At 44.7% G+C, this 11,061-nt stretch overlaps 1 protein-coding gene across 2 annotated transcripts in view; it reads right to left on the reverse strand.

Annotated features, from left to right (window-relative positions):
• tsc22d2 (TSC22 domain family 2) overlaps positions 1-10,536 on the reverse strand; it is a 40,265-nt gene extending 29,729 nt beyond the window's left edge. The window contains exon 1 of one of the 2 annotated variants that reach the window (XM_050054814.1): positions 8,230-10,532. In XM_050054814.1, coding sequence (XP_049910771.1) covers positions 8,230-9,821 — 1,592 coding nt within the window. In that variant the 5' untranslated portion in view covers positions 9,822-10,532. Of the gene's footprint in view, positions 1-8,229 lie in introns of both variants that reach the window. The other variant, XM_050054815.1, reaches the window with a different exon arrangement.
• Positions 10,537-11,061: the final 525 nt, after the last annotated feature.

The raw sequence follows: 11,061 nt of genomic DNA on the forward strand, positions 1-11,061 counted from the left end.
TTCAAAAGGTCCTTATTAAAAACTGTTTTTAATGCTAAGTGCTTATTTAATATCAGCCAATATCTCACTGTAGGATTATCTGAAACTCTATAATATGATTAATGATATTAGCCTCAAACATTTATTACCAGTCTGGTTTTAGTATCACAATCTACTCTTCTTTGCTTCTCAGTTGAGGAAAAGTTCAAAGCAGCAAAAACTATACTCAATTATTTGCCATCCTTGATGTGATTTGTTTCACTGTGTGTAGTAGTAGGAAGTACCCACAGACAACCCTTTCAGAACAAGTTTGGGACAGACAGGAAAAAAAAAAAAAAAAAAAGCTGTGCAGGCAGTGAATGGTAAATGAAAAAGACACTGAAGAAAAAAAAAAGCTCCCAGACCCTAGAGACGCCGAGAAGAAGCCAAACATGAGCACCCCCTAAAAACTCTTATTCACTCTTGGAGCCTCTCTTCAACTCTCTCAACCAATCCCACACTGTCATACCACAACACACACACACACACACACACAGGACTAGAGAACAGATGAACAGTCACAGGCACCAGTGAGCCAGATCAGTAGACGACACCCATTGAAAGCGAGCGAGAGCACAGAGAGAGGATGGATGACTCAAATGCAGCTGCCTGCCATGCTTTCCACACATCCTCATTACTCACTATTCAGTCATCTCGGGCTCCGGGGGGCCCAGGCACCGTAACCCTGTTGTTCAGCCCTTGCTTCCCACTCTGGGAGACTGAACGGCTGTGATGCACAGAGCTCCACATTTTCTCCAGCAACTGTTTAACTTATTTAAAGCTGAAGACATTTATATCCCACAGACTTCCCGTCAAATCCTCTCCTCCGTGCCTGAAGACGAAGCTCTGATCTGCGGTCAGCTTTAAAAGCCTACAAAAAGGCATTGTGCTAGAAATGCTGAATCACCTAACCACTTCATTTGTCTGCCCTCTTCCTATTGTGTTGTACTTGCTCTGAAATATATTTTTAACCCCTAGCACTTTGTGATTTAATATTGCTCATCATTAGCATTAGACAAACTGAGATGGGCCCAGCTCTGCACACCAGTTGCTTTCTCTCTTTCACTTCCTCTATTCTGTATCAGAATATCTGACTTTACTGTAAACCAACAGGGTGAGAGGTAACAAAATTGGAAATATGCCAGCTGACCTCTGAGGAAACTCTGAAACACCACATTTGTCACTTAAACATCTTATTGCCAGGAAATTCAAACAGATTTAAGTCCTTTAATATATCACCCTCCGTGGTGCGCTCCATGCTGCATTATTAGGTCAGCACCAACACCAGCACCCAAACATCCAGAGAGTGCGCTATAGGCTGCAAGTGCTCAGTTTGGATGAACTTCAACACTAACATGCTGCTGTTGTATGAAAACGACTTGCATCATTTTTTTTCATGGTGAGCACTAGGCCTGCAACTAAAGATTGTTTTACTATCAATTATTTTCTCTATAATATGTCAGAAAATAATGAACAATGTCAATCAAAATTTCTTAAACACCAAGATAATGTCTTCAGATTGCTTGTTTTTCTGGCCAAATGTCCAAAATCCAAAGATGTTCAGTTCACTATCACATGACAGGGAAAAGCAGCAAAAACATACATCTGAGAAATTAGAACTGGGCAATGTTTGATGTCTGTGAACCAACAAATCAAACTGGATTTAAAAAGACTTTGATGATGGCTTAGATGAAACTAAGAGTCAAACTTCAGATAGACATCTAAAGCTATCTGCTGCTCAAAGCTGGAGCTCGGCCTTGACTATCTGAAGTATAACTAATCTGCCATGAATTCTGGTTAAATTAAGCTAAAAAAATCAAGGCTAACTGACAAACCGTGTCGAACCGCTCAGCTCCACTCACTCCAGCAGTCGTAGAGCTGGGATGCTGTGGTTGAGGACGATAGGCTCCTCGGACAAACAAAAGCTACTAACAATAAGGATGCCAAGGGGAATCTGAAAAGTCCTACCCCCATACTAGGTACTTTTTTCAGGGAAAGTCTAGGGTTGAGGGAGAGTTTTTTCCACGGGTAATTTCGGTGGAAACGCGCCAAGGTTTTTTCAAAATCCCAGGTAAATGACAAAAGTTCCTGTGGTGGACAAGGGGCTTATGATGCTAAATGTCAGACCACTGTCAAAGTTACTACTAATGCAAACTTCTGATCGTGCAGCTTCACATTAAAAGCAGTTAACTGGCAAAGAGTTTACAAGAGAGCGAGATTAGCACTACTGCTAACGTTCATCAAAAACACATCTATAAAACAAAACAGTCATTTTTATTTGTTACAGTGGATACCAGGAGGAGGAGCCACAGTGTGCTGTTAAAGGAGGCAGCAAGCTACACACTTCCACCTTCTCAGCCGATGTAACCAACTTTTTTTCCCTCACTGACGTATCAGATTCCTTATTGGCTTTGGGTTTTAACTCCAAAGTATTGCCAAATAGGTGCTTTTTCTTTTTGCTTAGACAATAAATCCACAATCGTTTTATCAACTCAATCACCTTTCTCTTGTCACATGTGAAATCTGACTCTTACTACTCTGTACAACGACTCTGCTGCTGCTGTACGGAGCAGACACTTTCATTTGTAACTGCTGTTTCCATCATCCAACGAAATATTGATTTAAAAAAAAAAAAAAGCAAAACGACTCTGGGGTCGTCTGACGTCTAACACCGATAACAAGGACAATCAGATTACTGCGGTGTCTGAAAACTTTCCCTTCTCACTCCACAACATTGTTACCAAACCACAAATTATGAGCCATACTTTTCTCTTCTTCACTGATTGTTTCCATAGAAACATTAGTCCTGCAGCTAGCATGGCTAAGGTTTAAGATAAGTCTGTGTTTTTTGTGTAACTTTCTGCCTCTCATTAGACTAGTGTAAGAGTAACATAAATACCCTCTTAACACTACAGACCACTCTGAAATCTCTGATGGTCAGTTGTCCTTACCAGACATGCTAACTTTGCATATTTCTGGTAATATTCTTGATTGAATAAATTCTCCAATTATAATCCAAAGTTACAACACACACACCAGAACATTACACAATCCCTCAGCTCAGCATAGCCCACTCTCTTCTCCATGTACAAAGTGCAGACTGGACCAATGAGTCAGTGCATACCTAACGTGCTGCAACCACTCGAAAGAGGGTTCTAACCTGTTCTGTGCAGAGACCATTTCGGAAAAGACAACAAACACCAACAGTTTACACACGCCGTCCTCATTCCTGGAACAGCCTGCAACATACTCTGTGGCTGATTCGATGGCCTTGCTTCCAGCACAAACTCAGTTAGTTATGGTAGGACGCCAGGAGCTCAGTTGTTTACTTGCTTTGGCAGGTCCATTCTAATTGGAAGTGATCCCCTGACCACATCTTGCTGAGATAACAGGGTGGGTCCTGCTGTGCTAACTTATTCAACCACTTTGCCTCACACCGCTGGCCTCTTTGGATCTTTGAAAATTTATTTAGAAAATATAACAAACTTGACATGTTTTAAAATCAAACACATTCACTGCACCATCCCAAAATGAGGACGTTATTTTTGCCCTGCCTCTACAGGAATGGAGCGCTATCATTGGAAACTGTTAATGAGCACTATGAGAGAAGTTCCAGGACACATCATTAAAAGCAAACTCCAGTGCAAGTGATTGCTCAACACCAAAACTTTCACCCCAATTTATAAGCAAAGAGAGTTTAGTCTATGAACTGAGTCTTCTCCCTTGATTAATTAAACTCGAAAAGACAATGGTGTGAATGTGAAGCGCAAAATTGCATCAGCAGTTTAGAGGCAGAGAGGGAGAGCGTTAACAGCCCAGTTAGGGATAAACAAAAAACAAGAGCCAGAGAGACAGAGCAGACACATTAGAGGGAGGAGGCAGAGCCAGTGGTCCAGCCCAAAAACAGAGCTGGCGCAGACCCGTCTGCACAGCCCGGGACGTCCCACAATCACAGCCATTCAGGGCTCCTGGAATGTGTCCCCTGTAAGTTCAGGCAGGTCAGCTATCTGTGGAAAATAAGCTGCTCCCTTGTTTCCAGGCACTGCTGCAAACCAAACTACAACCCCCAACACACACATGCCCCATCCCAAACCTGACTCTCCATCCCCCCCTTTGTGTTGAACTGTCAAATTGCCAAGAGGTGAAATGTAGGCAGGCGCTACAGTACAAGCACTGAACACGTGCACATTCAGGCTACCTATAAATGGAGGTGGGCTCTTCTGCAATAAAATAAAGTTAAGGGACATGTTTGGTGTAAAAATAAGGCAATAACACAGAGCTTTCATGATTTGCTGTCACTCTAGGAATAGAAAAAGTGCCTTCACGGTTTTTCAGTGCAGGACAAACAGTGGGGGTTAAAACTCTGCTCTCCTCTCCAGCACTCAAAACTAATGCTTGTCCAACTGAACAAAAGATACACTGCAAGTGTCTCTTCACAAAATTACCCTCCACCGGTTGAACCATTGTTTTCCAAACTGCAAGAGCCACTGCACTCACCCCGGTTGGAGGCGGAACGACTCACAATTTCCATCGAGTTGGACTCACACACACTTTGCAGCTGACCTCTCAGAAAGCTTCCAATCAGATTACAACTTTATGTGACATTCAATGTGTGTGGGGAGAAATTAATCTTGTGGGTATTTGAGTTTCCACAAATGCACGGTGACATCATACGTCGGCTATCAGGCAAGTCAAGGAGGTCTGTACATGTGGTCGCTGGTTTGCTCTCCTTTTTGTTGGTTTGTTTGCTGATTCGAGCGTCAGCCGTTTGATCTGGCAGAAACAAAATGAAGTTCATAAAACTTCCCTTGTGACTACATGATGATAAATTAAAATCCCCTGAATGACAAGGAACAATAAACCTCCACCCTGGCTCTTCATACTCTTCAGCAGTCAACAGGAGACTGTGGTTGAACTGGGTCGCTCTCGTGTGAATGTGTATATATGCACAAAGGTGAGGCAGGGTTATGTTGGAAAAGCCTGCAGGTGCAAACCTACTTGTGGCTATTAAAACTACCTTCTCGTCACCCACGTGAGTTATTCACTTGCTGCAACATTACGACCATTTTTAGCCCTGGAAAAGAAAGTCAAACAGTTTTCCGATTAGACTGGAACTGCCTCAAGAAAAACAGCAACCAACAGGCTGTTTTGTGAGGTAGAGGGAGAGTGAAGGAAGGCGGGTGAAGTGTGCACAGGGTGCTAGTGTTGCAAAATGTGGAGGTATGGTGGTAAAAGGATGATTCTTACAATCAAATTAATCCAGGAAAAGGTGTATTGCATCTATACAATTCATAACTGATGTATGGTTCATTCACATTTGGTTTCAGGTCTGTTAATATGCACTGCCTCTGGATAAAACGTAATGACATACAGAAAATTGTGCACGAAATTCAACTATCTCTCCACTGTACATTTATCTTGAGAAGCGTATCTATGATGGATTCATATATTCCTAACTGACACAATGCAAGGGGAGGGTGGGCTGTCCTGGGGTGAGCAATTGAGTTAAAGGCCAAGTGCTCCTATCGAGGGAAACCAATTTGTCCCAAGGGCGTCTTCATCACTTTATTTGGCAGAGATGCAGCGTGCTGAGTGGGGACTAACCATTCCAAACTGAGGGGAAATCACTCTAATCTCTCATCTCCACACCCACAGTTCTTTGTTCCACTTTTGTGATGGACTCTAACTCAAAACAGAACCAAACAATGAAAACTGGAACAGATTCCTCTACGAGGCTGAGCTCGTGCGCAGAACAATGCACCTCTGAAAAGAATTTGAAAATCTGTGTCCCGTTATATTGGGGTGTGTTCCTCGAATTAATTTTTTTTTTTTTTTTTTTTTGTCCTTACTGAGAAAGTTTACAAGAAAGTCATGAGTTAACAAGGCATTTTAATTACAACTGATGGTAGTTAAAATTATGCATATGACTGCCAACTTGCTTTTAGGCCCCATAACCTCACTCAAATCTTTTGAGGTTGACCATAATTCAACATATGCTTATACATGTGTATGTATGCAGCAGGAAAAATCTATATAGAAACATAATAAAACAGTTGCCCTATTCTCATTATTTAGGGAGCATGAATAGGAAATATGTGCTTATCCAGTCTTACTTTACTTTAAAAGTTTTCATTATAAATTAAATGACTGTTCAAAGTTTTATTCGAACAAGACAAAAGGTCAACAACTTATGTACATTTCTGCACTTTTTTTCTGGTTCACTGTCTGCAATGTTCTTGTCCAACATGTTCTGGTTGTAGTCAGAAGTTTGGTGCAAAGTGATCGACAAGCAAAACCCTCAGGGAAGTGTTTAGCAATATTCAGCTTGGTGTCGACTCAACTTTCACCCACACTGTTGATCTCATTTTGTTGAACAATTGTCAGAAAAAGTGTGAGTGAAGCCCCTCTGGATATGTGGTAATTTCATTGCAAATTGGACGATAAACAAAAAAAGCCCTTTGGGGAACAACTGTTTTAATATTATGGAAATTAGCTCCAAATTATTTATGTAGACCATGGGAATTAAATTTGATTTAAAAGGCGCAATATATATATAGCATCCCTGTGTGGCCACTTGAGACCCTATTTCACAACTTTTTTTATACTTGTGACAAGTGTGCAAGTCTCTACAATCTCATTGAAAAATGAGGAAGTGTACAACGAAAAAGAAAAGAGCTTAAACCCCTAACAGGTCAGCAACAAGTCAACACTTCCTTAAGCTCATGTGTCAACATGGATATGGCCAAGCCTGACAAGGACACGACTGAGAGCCAGAGCAGAAGGCAGACATCGTCCTGCTGATTTGGTCTGGCCATGTCATCGCTGCCACATACACAGGTGGCTTTACATGCCTGCCATCACTGCCACAGGTGTATGTCTCCTCTCCACCTCCCTGACACGTACTGTCCTGCTGCCTGCATCACCATAGCTACTCAGACAGCCACTGATGTCAGTCCTCACACACACAAATACACACAGAAATGGCTAGGAAACAGGCACTGGCTGTTCCTCTCATGAAATCAGTGACAACACACAATGTTTCTGCCCTCCACACACAATCAATGTATGTGTGATGCTGCTGGGATAAAGTATCTTGGTAAACAATGATTAGCCTTAGGAATATCTGAACTATGAGTGATAAAAATCAGGCCTCAGCCTCCTAAAGTACACACACAAACACCTCCTCGTCCGACTGTACCATTCATAATAAGCACTGAAGAACAGAACAGAGCACACTGATAAACACTGAGGTATAAATAAAATAAATACAGGGCAGGCTATGCCTCTGTGTGTGTGTGTGTGTGTGTGTGGACTACAGCTCTCATCTAGGTCATTCTTGGCTCAAACATCACCTCTCCAACTCTCCTCTTCTTGCTTGTAATGGCAAGGAGTGGCAACACTTCAGCGCAAGCTGTGTGATGGCCATCCGACAGACCCTAAAAATAGCTACCGTGTGTACATTAGAAAAGTACTGTAGGCAAGTGAAGGGTCAGTATTTACAAGGTATAAAGTTGGGAAGCTGGGATCGCTGCCCAGGGCGAGCATACTAACCGTCTCTCCTAGACAAACAGGAGAATAAAAACAGGCCGCCTACGTTTAGGGAGTTATTCCCTTCTCAGCTACAAAACACAGCTACTGCGTGTGTTGTAACTTATCCAAGTGCTTGTTAACGCCCCCCAAACCCAAACAGCCTGTATGGTTGAATGGAGGCTTGAAGGAGGGGGCTGTGGGTGTGTAAAGAGCCAGGTTACTATCCAGTGTTTTGTGGGCTGCCTATTAATGACAAAGACAGAATATTCCTCCTGTCTCTGCCAGGTTTCACTACCCCTCTAAAGTCTCCTTTCACTCAATCTACAACTTTACACTTAGAAACAGAGCTAAAAAAATGTGTTTTGCATAACCACAGTACAACTAAACACATGTAGTTAGTGTGCCTAATTTTGGCACTGGTGAAGGGAGCGGCGGAGTATGACCATACTGCTGTAGAATGCAACAAGAATGTTTAATATGAGGGCAAACTTCCAATTACACACTTGCTACCTCCGACAATGTATCAGAGACTGTGACTCTTTTTGCTCATAGACTCAGGGGAAAACTGATGTTACTATAATACTGCATTACTGATGGCTCACAGCTTAACAAAAAAGCAGAAAACAACATTCATGAAAGTGGACTCATTTCACATGGGCTTTTTACATTATACTCTCTTACCTGTCCTCATCTACATCCATGGTAATATGGATGCCAAACAGGCTGTTGACAGCAGGGGTGGGCAGGCCGAGGCCCTCACCGATGAAAGGCTTTACACCATCTTTCCCTGGCACCACAACTGCACCGGGCTGAGGTAGGGCATCAGACTTCTGCCTACTATCTTCTGCCTGGTTACTGAAGACGGAAGGCAGGACTGTTGTTGCTCCTCCGTGGGCTCCGTGAGGCTTGACGAGTCCTCCTGTGCCAGGCGCCTGACTTGGCACTCCCGGAGGGGCGTTGGTGGTACTGGGCACTGTGGCAGGTGTGTTCTGGACACCGCTGTGGGAGGTGGTGGTGGCGATGGAAGGTGCAGGAGCGATGCTGACATGCTGCTGTTGGCTACTTCCTGGAGGGATGGGTGCCATGGCTGATATGTTGGCCACTTGCAGCAGGAGAGGCTGCAGGGGCTGGGCTGTGGCTGCCTCCCCACCCAGCCCCTGGGCTCCCGGACCAGCAGGGGTGATTAGAGGCGACGGTACCTGGCTGGTTGGATGCCCCACAGGGTGGGCAGACATGGGAAGGCTCTGAGTGCTTGAGACAAAGTGCTGCTGACGATAGTCCGCCTGGCCAGCTGAGTGGCCAGTAGGATGAGTAGAATAGGCATACTGCTGGGCCTGCGAGGCAGGAGGCATAATGGGAGACTTCTGGTGCATGGCACCATGATGCACACCATTGAGGCTATTAGAGAGGAAGGTCTGGGGAGCAACAGGCTGCATATTGACCTGAGCCTGTTGTTGCGATGTTGCAGTTGTATACCCTGTGGGCTGGAAGGCACTTGCTCCACTCCCTATCCGAGGAGCCAAGCTGTAGCCTGGCTGTAGAGGCTCTTGAGGGTAGGGGTGGGCAGGGTGCATGGTGGAGTGGCCACTGTCCCCGCTGTTGTCCGACACCTGTGCAGAAAAAGCACTGCTAGTGACCACAGAGTTGCTGGTGGCCCCTAGCCCACTGTCCCTGTCTATGCTGTGATCATGGATTACAGCTGGCTTTATGCTATCCACAGTTCGATTAACATTTGAATCTGAATCTCTTTCATAGAACTCAGTGCATGTCCACCTGCCCCGTCTGAAGGGCTCTCCGGTACCATGGTCAAGTTTAATGACCCTGAAACGGGAACTACAGCTGGTGTTCACAGGAGCTGTGTGAGCCACGCTGGTGGAGACAGTGGCAGCAGGAACTGTGCTGGTGGCTGAGCTCGGAACAATAGGTTGAGTTGTAGCTGGCACAGGCACACTTCCTCCTAAATTGTGTGGGGTGACACGACCAGTGCCTAAACTTTTATAAGACAGCCCCCCGTTGACAGGACCTGTGCTTGGCGGCTGGCCCTCCTGAGGCTCCCCTACGTTGTTTAAGGTTTCCTCGGATGAACTCCTCTCACACACCCCGAGGTCGGCCCGAGAGACGTCAAATATTTCCGACGACACGTCCTCTGTGCGGGACTCGTCCGGATCGTCAAGGCTCTCGGTGTCATCGGTGATGCTGCTGGCCGCCACCTGAGCCTGCGTTACACTCGTGATCTGGAAACAACTTTTCTTCTTCGCCGGCATTTTCGACATGGTGACTATCTGCGTCAAGTTTGTCTGCCCCCAGATAAAAAGTGCTGTACTAATGTCTTGCGAAGTTATTCACAGCTGAGGGATATGACACAGACACGTACCGTCACAGGACATTTCCATAGCGTTCCTCTTCCTCTCTCTTGTCGGAGAAAAGTGTCACAACCTGGGCCAGACCCTGCGAAACTCCCAACGAGGTGTCCGGTCACAGCACACGGGCGACTGCTGTTCTCCCACGCCGGCCTCTCTGACACCCGGTCGGCCTTTCCTGTGTCCGGGCAGCGGAGTTGCAAACAGGCCCTTGTCAAAGTTCTTGTTCAGCAGCTGCCACCGGTACTTTAGTCTGAGGCGGGCCCGGACTCACAGCCCACTCGTCTCTCTCAGCTATATATGTGTTTCTTGCCGACTAGCTAAGTTAGCTGATGTTAACGTTAGCTAGTTTTCCCTACCTCGGTACCAGCATGTGCGACATCATGATGTAAACAAATCCATTGGCTTTCCAAAAAGAGTATATAACCCAGCGGTGGACAGAGAAAATGCCCCAAAGTAGGCGAAGTTTTGCCTTTCGCCGTGTGGACAGCTCACTTTTGGCAGCTGCTACTAGCAGCTAGCTGACAGATAACCACTTTACCACAGCGGCAGTATGCTAACGGGTAGCTAACTCCTGCCTGCCGCTCTTAACCCAACCACTCGACAAGATGGCAAGAGCGAAGTGCATCCTGGGTATGGAGGTCAAACTAGTTTCCTGTTAGCTCAAAAAACATTTTTATAAATCAACGGCACCACAAAAATTTATATTATGTACCGCTTGTGAAACCGTTGAGGGTGTAACAGTTTTAAAATAGCTTAATTTATTCTCCGTGGCTAAAAACTATTTTTTCTCGCTGTCGTCACTTCCGGTTAGCGTCCCACCGAGTAGAAGCAGGAAAGAGTTCAGCAGCTATCGATAGATGTTAGTTTTGGAGGGATGTAGCCTTATTATTGGGGGATTACACCGCCGGATAACCTCACGTATTATATATTTCGTAGTTTAAATTCTCACTGTTCTTTAACATGTTAATATCACTGCTATCATTATGAATATAAGCATCTGTACTGTCATATCAGCCTACCTCATGTAGCAACCTGTTACATTAATCATTATTCCAGCACCTTTTGCACTGTGCACCATTACATACTGTCGTACTGTTTACAATTCAATTGTGTGAATATTTCATATAGGTTAGGTACTTTATAAAATTGT

This window comes from Epinephelus moara, chromosome 10 (assembly GCF_006386435.1).
Source record: "Epinephelus moara isolate mb chromosome 10, YSFRI_EMoa_1.0, whole genome shotgun sequence".
In the NCBI taxonomy this organism is placed as follows: domain Eukaryota; kingdom Metazoa; phylum Chordata; class Actinopteri; order Perciformes; family Serranidae; genus Epinephelus; species Epinephelus moara.